At 40.4% G+C, this 15,588-nt stretch overlaps 1 protein-coding gene across 1 annotated transcript; it reads right to left on the bottom strand.

The window, feature by feature from the left end:
* Window positions 1–1,244: 1,244 nt before the first annotated feature.
* On the bottom strand, window positions 1,245–9,991 carry LOC135522314 (transmembrane protein 106B-like). Its single transcript, XM_064948451.1, has 8 exons — window positions 9,863–9,991; window positions 8,853–9,063; window positions 8,528–8,591; window positions 8,233–8,392; window positions 5,210–5,350; window positions 4,743–4,792; window positions 4,603–4,656; window positions 1,245–2,791 (listed from the first exon to the last, which is right to left on the bottom strand). The coding sequence occupies exons 2-8, from the start codon at window positions 9,055–9,057 to the stop codon at window positions 2,671–2,673; spliced, it is 795 nt and encodes a 264-aa protein (XP_064804523.1). The 5' UTR covers window positions 9,058–9,063; window positions 9,863–9,991; the 3' UTR covers window positions 1,245–2,670.
* Window positions 9,992–15,588: the final 5,597 nt, after the last annotated feature.

The following is a 15,588-nucleotide window of genomic DNA, read 5'->3' as shown; positions in this document are numbered from 1 at the left end:
AATACAGCATGCATTACAATACACATACATTACAATACAGCATGCATTACAATACACATACATTACAATACAGCATACATTACAATACAGCATACATTACAATACAGCAGACATTACAATACAACAATACACATGCATTACAATACACATACATTACAATACAGCATACATTACAATACAGCATACATTACAATACAGCATACATTACAATACAACATGCATTACAATGCACATACATTACAATACACATACATTACAATACAGCATACATTACAATACAGCATACATTACAATACAGCATGCATTAAAATACAGCATGCATTGCAATATACATACATTACATTACAATACACATACATTACAATATACATACATTACAATACAGCATACATTACAATACAGCATACATTACAATACAGCATGCATTACAATACAGCATGCATTACAACAAGCATACTTTACAATACACATACATTACAATACAGCATACATTACAATACAGCATACATTACAGCATACATTACACATACATTACAATACATCATACATTACAATATAGCATACATTACAATACACATATATTACAATACAGCATGCATTACAATACACATACATTACAATACAGCATACATTACAATATAGCATACATTACAATACACATACATTACAATACAGCATACATTACAATATAGCATACATTACAATACACATACATTACAATACAGCATACATTACAATACACATACATTACAATACAGCATACATTACAATACAGCATAGAAACTTGTTTAGGATCTTGTAGAACAGAGTACCACATTGACACAATACTGTATGACAGCAAACACATGCAGTATACTGTCCATTTAGAATAAAAGTACATGTGTTCACTAGAGCACCCTGTCAAACATACTTAAGCCTGTCTATTCTGAGTGACTTTAAATGTAACATCATGCTATTTTTAAGATGCTAAATATTGGACTTGGTTGTGTTTTACACATGAATGCCATGCATTGTGTTGTTAATTACTTGGACTTCAATAGTGAGTAAAGTAAGCTTTTTATGCAAACTGCGCATATGGTCATTTGTCATTACAGAAACTATATTTTCATCCAGCACTTACTTGTTTCTAAATTCATTTAGTTAAATTAGGCGCCACCCTGTGCTAGTGATTGGTATTGCACATTTCTCCACCCTTTGAATTCTCCCCCAACTACAAACTATCAATAAATGCACCAAACAAAAACTTCAAAATCAACCACTTTTATTCCCAGTTTCATGCAAGGAAAAAACATTGTTACATGTACTGTATGATTGGCAGTGGCTTACATGGACAGTATCCACATTTACACAGTAGTACACAGTCAACGCACCTCAGTGAGGATTCAGAACTGACTTTAAACTGATGAAAATGTTCCTTCTTGGATGATTTGGTACATAATATGGCACATTGACATATACAACGATACATTGGTGTGATTGTTCCTCCATAGAGTATATCAGATAATGTAAACAATGTACACATCTGACATTTTATCTTGGGCATTTTTATTGTCCTCAGCTCAGTATTCTGTGCATGCACAACAGATGTTAAAAGCAATAACAAATGTTTAAGGAAAATAACAAAATGGATACTTACTGTATCCTGACATTTAATCATCTCAGAAAGAAACACACACTCGAAAAGCACAACTTACTTGCGAGTTTCAGTGATCAATCATGACAAATTAAAAGGGGCAAAGGGCGTCAAATAAAACATGTAAAGACAAAATTACCTCTTAAAATCGATTCCCAAAGAGAAAACAAAAACCTAATTTTACAACACCATTGAGGGTATTTATGTAATATCATATTTCGAAATGGGTAGTTGTCTACTACTCAAGTTAGAAAAAAAACCTGTAACATTCCCATTACAACAAACAATTAAAGAGTAATTCACATCATAAAACAACACATCTAATAGTTATAGGTACAGTATTTGAATTATATAAAAAATACAAGATCCCTCTCATTAGATCCCTAAATGACGCAGCAATCTAATTATGGTTCGTAGTCATCACAATTACGCCGACTCCACCCCGACACGATCTGCCACCTCAGTTAGATTTACGTCTCATTCTATCATTACAATGAAAATGTAAGAGTAACGACACACATCATCAGGAAGTACTATTTTGTACAAAATACATCCTTGAAGAAAACAAAATGGCTGCTATATAAAAAAAAAGAATGGCATAGAATGCCATCAAAAAAGTGGTTTGGGGTGATTAGTGGTGCTGGTAATCCAAATGAGGATGCTGTCCTATTACTTCATTTGTATTGCACGTCCCAAAGCTAGTGGTCTGGGAAGGTTAGTGGTACAGACTACATTACATCAACAACTCTGCCATATAAATACTCTCTGATGATTGCGTTTCCCATACAAAGCTAAAGTGCATCTTTACCTCAAATGCCTGTACACATTGGATTGGGTCATTCGATTAGGAAGAATTTGCACAAGAGATTTTCTACCTGCGACATCCTCAAACCCTCATTAAACTGTACATTGGCACCTTGCTAACGGCATGGTTCCTCCTATTCTCCAGTAGACGTGTGCCCAAAGGAACTCCGTAAAAAAACATCTCGTCTGCCTTTAGATGGATGGGCTTCCATTATGGCTGTGTTTTGACTGCCTTACTGATACATCTTCACATGTCCATGCAGCGAGGTGGTGTTGCCCCCACAGTCCACATACTGGTATATCTCCTGGGAGACCTGCTCCGAGTGCCCAAAGTAGGATGTGGTCACTGTCACCCTGAAAACCAGTCAATAGACAGTAGTCAGGTTCCACAAAATGGCTGCCCACATGGGCGTGTGTGGTTTGACAAAATAAATAGAGTAGGTACAGTAACATGTGTAAACTCAACGTATTAGTAGATATTTGAAAAGGTACACTGCATTCAGAAAGTATTCAGACCCCTTGACTTTTTCCACATTTTGTTATGTCACAGCCATGTATTAAAATTGATTAAATCGTGTTTTTCCCTCATCAATCTACAAACAATAACCCGTAATGACAAAGTAAAAAGGGCTTTTTGAAATTTCTGCAAATAAATAATGTTTTTTTTTACATTAAGTATTCAGACCCTTTACTCAGTACTTTGCTGAATCTCCTTTGTCAGCGAATAGAGACTTGAGTCTTCTTGGGTATTACGCTACAAGTTTGGCACACCTGTATTTGGGGAGTTTCTGCGTTGCTGCACAGCTATTTTCAGGTCTCTCCAGAGATGTTTGGTCGGGTTCAAGTCCGGGCTCTGGCTGGACATTCAGAGACTTGTCCCGAAGCCACTCCTGCGTTGTCTTGGTTGTGTGCTTAGGGTCGTTGTCCTGTTGGACGTTGAACCTTTGCCCCAGTCCGAGATCCTGAGCGCTCTGAAGCAGGTTTTCATCAAGGATCTCTGTGTACTTTGCTCCCTCTTTCCCGCAATCCTGACTAGTCTCCCAGTCCCTGCCTCTGAAAAACATCCCAACAGCATGATGCTGCCACCACCATGCTTCACTGTAGGGATAGTGCCAGGTTTCCTCCAGGTGTGATTTTTGGCATTTAGGCCAAAGAGAACAATCTGGGTTTCCTCAGACCAGAGAATCTTGTTTCTCATTGTCTGAGAGTCCTTTAGGTGCCTTTTGGCGAACTCCAAGTGGGCTGTCATGTGCCTTTTACTGAGGAGTGGCTTCTGTCTGGCCACTCTACCATAAAGCCCTGATTGGTGGAGTGCTGCAGAGATGGTTGTCCTTCAGACCAGAGAATCTTGTTTTTCATTGTCTGAGAGTCCTTTAGGTGCCTTTTGGCAAACTCAAAGTGGGCTGTCATGTGCCTTTTACTGAGGAGTGGCTTCTGTCTGGCCACTCTACCATAAAGCCCTGATTGGTGGAGTGCTGCAGAGATGGTTGTCCTTCTGAAAGGTTCTCCCATCTCCACAGAGGAACTCTGGAGCTGGTTCTTGGGGTCCTTGATCTCCTCCCGTACCTCTCCCCTGAGTGTTCAGTTTGGCTGGGTGGCCAGCTCTAGGAAGAGTCTTTGTGGTTCCAAACTTCTTCCATTTAAGAATGATGGAGGCCACTGTGTTCTTGGAGAACTTTAATGCTGCAGAAATCTTTTGGTACCCTTCCCAGATCTGTGCCTCGACACAATCGTGTCTAGGAGCTCTACAGACAATTCCTTCGACCTCATGGCTTGGTTTTTGCTCTGACATGCACTGTCAACTGTGGGATCTTATATAGACAGGTGTGTGCCTTTCCAAATCATGTCCAATCAATTGTATTTACCACAGGTGGTCTCCAATCAAGTTGTAGAAACATCTCAAGGCTGATCAATGGAAACAGGATGCACCTGAGCTCAATTTTGAGTCCCATAGCAAAGGGTCTGAATACTAATGTAAATAAGACTTTTCTGTTTATTACATTTTTTATACATTTCCAAAAATGTCTAAAATCCCGTTTTCACTTCGTAATTATGGGGTATTGTGTGTAGATTTATGAGCAAATATTTTTAGAATGAGGCTGTAATGTAACAAAATGTGAAAAGGGAAGGGGTCTGAATACTTTCCGAATGCACTGTATACTTACTGCATCATGACCACAATGTTGTGAACCTTTATGGACTGCAGGGTGCAATAGTCGCTGCAACACAAAGCATTTATTAAAGAAATGTCACCATTTGTACTGTCAACCACACAATAAAATGCAATTACTTGTGAAATACTTACAACATATAACTCATCTCATCAGCAATGACTGTGGGAACCATGTAGTCAATCTGAAATAAACAATATGATGTAATGCAGCCGTTATCCATCTCCCATATTGAACAGGGCGGTTGAGTGCTGACTGAGTAAGTAATGAGTAACGTTTGAGGGCAACAGTCCAAAAATGACATCCTTATTCCATCCTTGCTGCCACTGATGCCCTCAGAACAGGGACAGATGTTCTAGTGGATTCGTCAACAACAACAAGGTTCATTATCAATGAGGCCTGATTTTGTTGCTAGATTTTGCAGCAAAGCGGGCGGAACAATGAGCTGCTGTGTTGAGCGATAGAAAAGCACTTCAGGACAGTTGAAAGTACAACTTTGATTCACTTGTCAAGCTATGCTCACTTTATAAACTGTCATATGTTTATAACAAGCAGTTATACCAAGGCATGTTATTCTAAAAGTCACATGGTAAAGACCCACCTGCTGCTTATCCAGTGGTATGATGGTCGTCACATTGCTAATACGGGCCTTCCCAATCACCGTCTTAGAGAACTGCACTTGGGCTGTGATGTTGGTCAGGGATACAGCGTAGTAGTTGTTATTGGTGATGTTCAGAGTGTTCTAGAAGAAAAGGCACAACAGTTGTTGGAAAGAGAGTCATTACGTAGGACCCAGTCCAATTTGCATACCGCCCCAACAGAACCACAGATGGTGCAATCTCTGTTGCACTTCACACTGCCCTCTCCCACCTGGACAAGAAGAACACCTATGTGAGAATACTGTTCATCGACTACAGCTCAACGTTCAACACCAGAGTACCCTCCAGGCTCATCACTAAGCTCAGGACGCTGGGACTGAACACACCTCCCTATGTAACTGGATCTGGGACTTCCTTACGGACTGCCCCTAGTTTAAAAAATATATATCCCAGGTGGTGGTGAGCAACAACACATCTCCCACTATGACCCTCAACACAGGGCACGTCAGGGGTGCGTGTTCATTTCCCTCCTGTATTCCCTGTTCACCCATGACTGAATGACCGAACACGACTCCCAACACCATCATTAAGTTTGCTAACAACACAATGGTGGTAGGCCTGATCATCGACAACAATGAGACAGCCTATAGGGAGGAGGTCAGTGTGGTGCCAGGACAACAACCTCTCCTTCCACGTCAGCAAGACAAAGGAGCTGATCGTGGACTACAGGAAACGGAGGGCTGAGCACGCTCCCATTCACGTCGACAGGGCTGTAGTGGAACGGGTTGAGAGCTTCAAGTTCCTCGGGGTCCACATCACTAAGGAAGTAACATTGTCCACACACACCAACACAGCTGTGAAGAAGGCAAGACAACACCTCTCCCCCAAATGGAGGCTGAAAAGATTTGGCACGGACCCTCAGATCCTCAAAAAGTTCTACAGCTGCAAAATTGAAAGCATTTTGACTGGTTGCATCACCACTTGGTTTGGCAACTGCTTGGCATCCGACCGCAAGGCGCTACAGAGGGTAGTGCGTACAGCCCAGTACATCTCTGGGGCCGAGCTCCCTGCCATCCAGAATGGCTGATTAATTAGGGCCGATTTCAAGTTTTCATTACAATCGGAAATCAGTATTTTTGGACACCGAATTAGCCGATTAAAAAAAATATATTCATATTTTTTTACACCTTTATTTAATCTTTATTTAACTAGGCAAGTCAGTTAAGAACACATTCTTATTTTCAATGACGGCCTAGGAATGGTGGGTTAACTGTCTCGTTCAGGGGCAGAACAACAGATTCTTACCTTGTCAGCTCGGGGGATTCAATCTTGCAACCTTACAGTTAACTAGTCCAACGCTCTAACCACCTGATTACATTGCACTCCACGAGGAGACTGCCTGTTACGCAAATGCAGGTAAGCCAAGGTAAGTTGCTAGCTAGCATTAAACTTGTCTTGTAAAAAACAATCAATCAATCATAATCACTAGTTAACTACACATGGTTGATGATATTACTAGTTTATCTAGCGTGTCCTGCGTTGCATATAATTGATGCGGTGCGTATCGTTGCTCCAATGTGTACCTAACCATAAACATCAATGCCTTTCTTAAAATCAATACACAGAAGTATATATTTTTAAACCTGCATATTTAGCTAAAAGAAATCCAGGTTAGCAGACAATATTAACCAGGTGAAATTGTGTCACTTATCTTGCGCTCATTGCTCGCAGAGTCAGGGTATATGCAACAGTTTGGGCCGCCTAATTTGCCAGAATTTTATGTAATTATGACATACTATTGAAGGTTGTGCAATGTTACAGGAATATTTAAACAATGGCACTTAATATAATGTTTACATACCCTACATTACTCATCTCATATGTATATGTATATACTGTACTCTATATCATCTACTGCATCTTGCCATCTTTATGTAATACATGTATCACAAGCCACTTTATATAATGTTTACATACCCTACATTACTCATCTCATACGTATATACTGTACTCGATACCATCTACTGTATCTTGCCTATGCCGTTCTGTACCATCACTCATTAATATATCTTTATGTACATATTCATTATCGCTTTATACTTGTGTGTATAAGGTAGTAGTTGTGGAATTGTTAGGTTAGATTACTCGTTGGTTATTACTGCATTTCGCTACACTTGCATTAACATCTGCTAACTATGTGACAAATAAAATGTGACATGTGACAAATATGTGACAAATAAAATTTTATTTGATTTTTGATTTGATTTAGACTTATGGATGCCACCCGTTAGATAAAATACGGAACGGTTCCATATTTCACTGAAAGAATAAACGTCTTGTTTTCGAGATGATAGTTTCCGGATTCGGCCATATTAATGACCTAAGGCTCGTATTTCTGTGTGTTATCATGTTATAACTAAGTCTATGATTTGCTAGAGCAGTCTGAGCAATGGTAGGCAGCAGCAGGCTCATAAGCATTCATTCAAACACTTTTGTGCGTTTGCCAGCAGCTGTTTATGACTTCAAGCCTATCAACTCCTGAGATCAGACCAGAGGACATTTCTCCAAAAAGTACAATCTTCGTCCCCATGTGCAGTTGCAAACTGTAGTCTGGCTTGTTTATGGCGGTTTTGGAGCAGTGGTTTCTTCCTTGCTGAGCGCCCTTTCAGGTTGTCGATATAGGACTCGTTTTACTGTGGATATAGAAAAATCCAACTTCTGACTCCAACCTAAGTGTATGTAAACTTCTGACTTCAACTGTACATATCTACCTCAATTACCTCATGCCTCTGCACATTGATTCGGTGCTAGTACCATGTTATTGTTACTCATGGTCTATTTAGTCCTTGTGTTGTTGTCTTTCTATTTCTCTCTCAGCATTGTTGGGAACGGTCGGTAAACGCATTTCACTGTTAGGCTACACCCGTTGTTTTACGAAACATGTGACCAATACGATTTGATTTGAATCCATGTCAACCCTTAGATGGAAACACAAGAACAACTAACACCAGAGAGAGGATCTTACCGTGATATTGAGATAGACAATCCGTTTGTCCTGGTCATAGGAGACAAATGCAGACTTCACACCCACATAGGAGACGTCAATAGAACGAGGGAACATGAAAAACACAGCCAGGCCAGACAGCAGGAGGCATAGAAACACAGACACAGTGACATACAGCTTTCTGCAAGAGAAAGGGAGGAAGCGCCATTAAAAGAAAGACAGAAGTTGGATATAGACCACAGACAACCACAGTTGAATCATTCAATTGCGCAGCTTTCAAAAAAAGAGACGTCTGGCTGAGCGAGATGAGACTTACGTTCTCCTTGGCTGGAGCCTCTGGTCACTGTATGGAATCAGAGCCACAAGCTGGTTCTCTTGGCCTGCATTAGATATGTGAGGACAAAGCCATTTACTGAGGAAACTGATGTTGGTTCAAACGTATGTCTTTTTCATTTTCAGTGAATGTTGGAAGTCACAGTGTTTCTAGGTGGCCTATCAAATCAAAATGCAAATTAGGAAGATAAACAATAGCGGCTCATGAGGTGGAGATTTAGAATAGATGTAGATGTATTGTGTCAGTGAGTGAGGGTTCATGTTTATTACTGTGTAGGAATGTATTAGTTTCGTGTTTATCCCTTTACCCCGTGGTATTCTGCCAGTGCCCTGGCATGTGGGGCATGTGACACTGTCTCTGCCAGTAAATTCCACATAGGGGAACTGAGACACATCTCCATTCTTTCCATCCTCTTCACTCTGTGTATCTATGTACTCTGGACCAGTCGTCAGGCCACTCTGACTGCTACGGTCGTCTTTCCCCCTCGACAAGAGGGAGTGTGACTTCCCCATCACTTTCTGTGAATAAAACATGCAAGATCTAATAAGTAGGTGTGGTTGGTAGTGAAAACTCATGCCACATATTCATTTGATATTTACATGGTAGTTATGGTCATTCTACAGAAATTGTTTTATACTACTTTTGTACTATAACAAGGTACCTGCCTACGTCATGACCATGTATATACAGGTTTAAAAGCCAATTTATACTGTAGACAGGCTACCATTCTCCTATTCCATTTTTGCATAGATTATTTTGGTTTTGTTTAGGCCAGTTTACACCAACTCCCCAAAAGCTCTTATCAAGTGCGCACCATCTATGTAATTAATGCGTGCTTGAAACAATTATTGTCAAACAAAAGACACTTGTTCTGACCAAAGTTTCGTATGGACCAAATATATGTAACCTAGTCAGCAAAACACATCGCATCGTGTCTTCTGCTCCTACTATACATTGTGCGCCAATGATCGAGGTACTGTGATGACGTGCAGACGACCATTATGCTACACAGTACACCATGTTCCTTCCAGAGAAACTCGTTCGCCGCCTGCCATTTTAATCTGAAACTCACGAATATATTGTTGCGTATTTGCTCCGATATTCTGTTGTATTTTATTTGGTGTCAAGTTATTGATGTGAATGATTGCGTAGAAAACTTGCAGAGCACAGGGCATTGTTAGCATGGATAAAATGTTTCCATATTGCAAAATGTTGCCCGGTTCCTCTGACAATGTCAAAGCATCACTGTGCGGTATTACACACGCACTACAGATATGATCAAAATGGCAACATTCGATATTCGATTCATCTGCTTACCTTTGCATATATTCACGCAGAATTGCTTTACATATGCTTGGTCACGAATACCCGCTGTTATTATCAATATAGTACTGACATAAATACACGCACTAGTATTCTGCCAGCAGCTCCGTGGAAACGTCACTTTCGTATGGTAATGTGGAAACCTTCAAAATAAAAGTCGGCATTTCAAAAAATCTATGTCAATGTGTATAGCTAATTCAAATTATATTGAATTTTAATCTATGGCCACTTTTATTGTGCCAACAAGAAATTGCAATAAGTAATTTATGAAAACAAATGTAAATAATATTTTTTAAGACCAATAATGATTATACAATGTTGACACTAGTATGTTGAGAATTAAGGGCTGTAAAGAGAAAACGTTTCCACCTGTCTCAGCTAAAGTGGGGTAGAAAATACACAGTAGGATCTCTACTAACCAAATATGGTTCGTTTTGGAGGGGGACTGTGTCATACATATGTGTGTGTCATACAGCACTTCGTTCTCCAGCACTTCTTGTACTTTATGTTTCTCGTGTAAGGTCAAAAGTCATCCACAGTAATGTGAAACCTTGTGTCCTTATCTCGCTTTATTTATCTTTCAGCAGTTCAAAATGGGAGGTTAACCTACATATTGAGCTCAGTAATCTGTCATTCAGGGATAAATGCCAAAAAAAGGACACGACAAGGCACATCTTATATTTGACTCTTTTAAGATGAAGATTATCTCTATAGAGCAGGAGTTATCTAGGGGAGCGGCAGGTAGTCCAGTGGTTAGAGCATTGGGCCAGTAACCGAAAGGTTGCTAGATTGAATCTCCGATGTGACAAGGTAAAAATCTGTCATTCTGCCCCTGAACAAGGCAGTTAACCCACTGTTCCTAGGCTGTCATTGTAAATAAGATTTTGTTCTTAATTGACTTTCCTCGTAAAATAATTTAATAATATATATTTTTATGAATTATAATCTTCAAAAGGTTATACAGCTGCAACATCGAGAGCATCCTGACTGGTTGCATCACTGCCTGGTAAGGCAACTGCTCGGCCTCCGACTGCAAGGTACGCACAGGATGTACTTCGAACACCCGACAAGGCCAACATCCCCGTCATTGGCAAGAGAAAGAGACGCAGGTACAGAGGACACAGAGCAGGGTGCATCGCAAGGATCCACAGAAGGTGAGTGGGAAAGCTGCCGTTACCGTCAATATATTACTTGACTGGAACATGTTCGCCACAGTGACTGTACGTACATACCCCAACCAGAAGCCATGGATTACAGGCAACATTTGCACAGGGCTAAAGGGTAGAGCTGCCACTTTCAAGGTGAGGGACTCTAACCCGGAAGCTTTTAAGAAATTCTGCTATGCCCTCCTACACACCATCAAACAGGCAAAGTGCTAATACAGGGCTAAGATTGAATCGTACTACTCCGGCTCCGATGCTCGTCGGATGTGGCAGGGCTTGAAAACTATTACAAACTACAAAGGGAATCACAGCCGCGAGCTGCCCAGTGACACAAGCCTACCAGATGAGCTAAATCACTTCCATGCTCGCTTCAAGGCAAGCAACACAGGCATGCATGACAGCATCAGCTGTTCCGGACGACTGTGTGATCACGCTCTCCACAGCCGACATGAGTAAGACCTTTAAACTGGTCAAAATTCACATGGATAACCAGGACGTGTGCTCCTGGCATGTGCTGACCAACTGACAGGTGCCTTCACTGACATTTTCAACATGTCCCTGATTGAGTTTGTAATACCAACATGTTTCAAGCAGACCACCACAGTCCCTGTGCACTAGAACACTAAGGCAACTTGACTTAATGACTACAGACCCGTAGCACTCACGTCCATAGCCATGAAGTGCTTTGAAAGGCTGGTAATGGCTCACATTAACACTATTATCCCAGAATCCCTAGACCCACTCCAATTTGCATGACTGGTTGCATCCCTGCCTGGCACGGCAACTGCTCGGCCTCCGACAGTAAGGTACTACAGAGAGTAATGCGTACGGCCCAGTACATCACTGGGGCTAAGCTGCCTGCCATCCAGGACCTCTACACCAGGCGGTGTCAGAGGAAGGCCCTAAAAATGGTCAAAGACCCCAGCCACCCCAGTCATAGAATGTTCTCTCTGCTACCGCATGGCAAGCGGTACCGGAGTGCCAAGTCTAGGACCAAAAGGCTTCTCAACAGTTTCTACCCCCAAGCTATAAGACTCCTGAACAAGTAATCAAATGGCTACCAGGACTATTTGCATTGCCCCCCCCCAACCCCCCTTTTACGCTGCTGCTACTCTCTGTTTATCATATATGCATAGTCACTTTAACTATACATTCATGTACATACTACCTCAATTAGCCTGACTAACCGGTGCCCCCGCACATTGGCTTCCCGGACTATCTGCATTGTGTCCCGCCACCCCCCAACCCCTCTTTTATGCTGCTGCTACTCTCTGTTTATAATATATGTAGTCACTTTAACCATACCTACATGTACATACTACTTCAATTAGCCCAACTAACCGGTGCCTGTATATAGCCTAGCTACTGTATATAGCCTCGCTACTGTTATTTTTCACTGTTTATTTACTTATCTATTGTTCACCAAATACCTATTCTTTACTTAAAAATCACACTGTTGGTAAGTAATTTTACTGTAAGGTCTACCTGTTACATTCGAGCACGTGACAAATACACTTTGATTTGATTTGATTATGTGATAGTGCCTGTGAACTTAATGTCACATTGGACAGTTATAGCCATAGATATGCAGCATATAGTTAGTAGCAGTAATTGTATTACATTACATATTAAAATGATGGATTCCTTAAGCCAGAATGATGGAGAATTAAAGGATACACTACTTCCACTTCAGAAATACCTGGCATTACAGTATCTGGCAATGCATGGATTTTAGAAGACACTCAGATGGTAGTAGTTTTGGTGTTTGTGTGTGCTTATTCTGTAATGCAGTCTTATTAGAGGGCAATGTGAATATGCTTTGTCACAATGGCATGTGAGAGTATGTTTTATATCAGTTGTCAGAGAGAAAATTACTACATAATACATTTGAATCTCTACAGAAAAGGCCTTTGCTGACCTTGATCGATAAACAACACGTCTCTATATTTCAACAATAAGACTACGAGGGGGTGTGGTACATGGCCATCTTATGCAAGACCAAGGGAGTAATCTCCTCACCTGTTTAGGTGGGAAAGCCTACGTAGAACAAATGAAAAGACAATTAAAACAACGCATAGCTGAACACCGCAGCTCAATCAGGTGTAAGAACATTGGTTATCCAGAAGCAGCTCACTTTGTTGATCTCCTCCCTCAAATACACAGGCATTGAGCATGTTGCTAAAAAATGAAATAGGAAACAATTAAATATATATGTAAAATGTAATTAAACAATAATGTATGTTGATGCTAATATTATGTACAATATTTAATTATGTTTGCATAAGATAAAATTGCCTAATATATTCAATATGCTATAAACAAATGTTATCAAACGGTTTCACTCAATTCATTCTAATTAACTTAATAATTATGACACACCCCTCACTATTGTCGTTGGTTGGACTAATTGCACTGTTTGTCTACATAACCTGGTTCAAGCATTCATGACATTACCCTGAAGACGGCACAGTTATGCCGAAACGTTGGTGATATGCCCAATAATTTACTGGGAGTTTATATATAGAGTGTGCGACTTTCTTCATTTTAATAGCTTATAGTTTATTTGCCGTTAGTCATCGCCTCTACACAAAACAACTTTCTCTTGTTGTGCGCCAGCTTCTGTTTTTCATTCGACATACCAGATATCTAACAATAAAAAGAACACAAAAGATAATATGTCTAAACAGCAACAAGACATTCCACCCCTGTGACATACTAACGTGCATCGGCAGATTGGTTTACCAGTGACTCCATGATCTAAGTTTAAACCAGGCTTTTATTCTTCCAAGAGTGCCAACTCCGAGTATCTCTTATTCTCTAATTAACATCACTTTGCATGGCCCAAAACATTCAAACAAAGGCATGAAAACAACACACACATTATTGGATCACATCATCACAACTCTTATCTAAATGATACTGGGTCACCCCTGTGTCTCTCCTCTTTTAACTATCCGCCAGCCGATGAATAGAAAAACACAGTGTCTCTGTAACTATAAATCCATAGCACTTACAGAACAATGAAACATGTCAAAATGCATAGCTCTTTATAAACTCTTGAAACAATCTAAACATGACCATTTAATTCACACAGTAACATTAATTTCCTTGATTCAAGTTTCATTAGTCTTCTTCACCTTGTTGTAGAAATTACCACCAGGAACTCAAAGTCAAACTTAAATGAATCATTCTTTATAATCAGCAAGCTGGAGAGGTTAACTTGGCTTTTGAAGATTTTAGAAAGGCAGGGGAGGATGGATATAGGTCTATAGCAGTTTGGGTCTAGAGTGTCTCCCCCTATGAAGAGGTCGTTGACCACGGCAGCTTTCCAATCTTTGAGGATCTCAGACGATACGAAAGAGAGGTTGATTAGGCTAGTAATAGGGGTTGCAACAATTTTGGTGGATAATTATAGAAAGAGAGGGTCCAGATTGTCTAGCCCAGGAGATTTGTAGAGATACAGATTATGCACCTCTTTCAGAGCATTCCTTTCTGGATTTGGGTGAAGGAGAAGCGAGAGGGGGCTTGGGCAAGTTGCTGCAGGGAGTGGTGAGATGTTGGCCGGGGTAGGGGTAAGCCAGGTGGAAAGCATGGCAAGCCGTAGAAAAATGCTTATTGAAACTTTCGATTATCGTAGATTTATCGGTCTATAACAAGCGGCAACGGTGAGAGACTTGTTTCTGGAAAGGTGGATTTTTAAAAGTAGAAGCTTGAATTGTTTGGGCACAGACCTGGCTAGTATGACACAACTCTGCAGGCTATCTCTGCAGTAGATTGCAACTCCGCCCCCTTTGGCAGTTCTATCTTGTCGGACGATGTTATAGTTAGGGATGGAAATTTCAGGATTTTTGGTGGCCTTCCTAAGCCAGGATTCAGACACGGCTAGGACATCCGGGTTGGCGGAGTGTGCTAAAGCAGTGAATAAAACAAACTTAGGGAGGAAGCTCCTTATGTTAACATGCATGAAACTTGTCATGCAAACAATGCTATAAATCGGGCTTGAGTCATCACACTGTGCTCACGCTGTGCTCCCATGCCAGCCAGTCGCTAGTCTTGGGTATCACCTTCTCTCATTCTTTCGCTACACTATAACATTGTTGTTCTGAAAGCTTGATTAGACTGTGCACTGTTAGCCTTGTAACCTTGTTGTCTCTTGTACTACATTTTAATCTCTACAAAAAGTGCTTTTGCTGACCTTGATCAATAATCATGTAAATAATCTTGTCTTTGTTATAATGCTTTTAAACTAGGTAATAGGTCTTTACTGTGTGCTACAAACCTTGATAGATAAGAAGCACTTATCGGCCTACAACTTGTAAATAATTTTGTCCATTGCTGTTCAGAAAGTGTGATTAAACTGTGTCCTAATAGCCTGGTAAATATTCATTACATTTAACTTGTAAATAAATTACATTTAGTTTTGATAAAAAAGTGTATCTTTTGTGTTTAATTGTTGTTGTTGTTGTTGAGTGTGTATTGATTTCAAGAGCATGGATAGTAGCAGGTGATTTAAAGCTGTGCTTGGTTAGTAGAGACCCTACTGAGTATTTCCCACTT

Source organism: Oncorhynchus masou, chromosome 30, assembly GCF_036934945.1.
Source record: "Oncorhynchus masou masou isolate Uvic2021 chromosome 30, UVic_Omas_1.1, whole genome shotgun sequence".
Taxonomy (NCBI): domain Eukaryota; kingdom Metazoa; phylum Chordata; class Actinopteri; order Salmoniformes; family Salmonidae; genus Oncorhynchus; species Oncorhynchus masou.
The sequence above is the reverse complement of the archived record's forward strand: the minus strand, read 5'-3'. Positions and strand labels throughout refer to the sequence as shown.

Coding starts and splice junctions, on each gene's coding strand:
- LOC135522314 (XM_064948451.1), bottom strand. CDS start 9,057: ATGGGGAAGTCACACTCCCTCTTGTCGAGGGGGAAAGACGACCGTAGC. Junction 8,592..8,852: donor CACTGGCAGAATACCACGGG/GTAAAGGGATAA, acceptor TATCTAATGCAG/GCCAAGAGAACCAGCTTGTG. Junction 8,393..8,527: donor AGGCTCCAGCCAAGGAGAAC/GTAAGTCTCATC, acceptor TTTCTCTTGCAG/AAAGCTGTATGTCACTGTGT.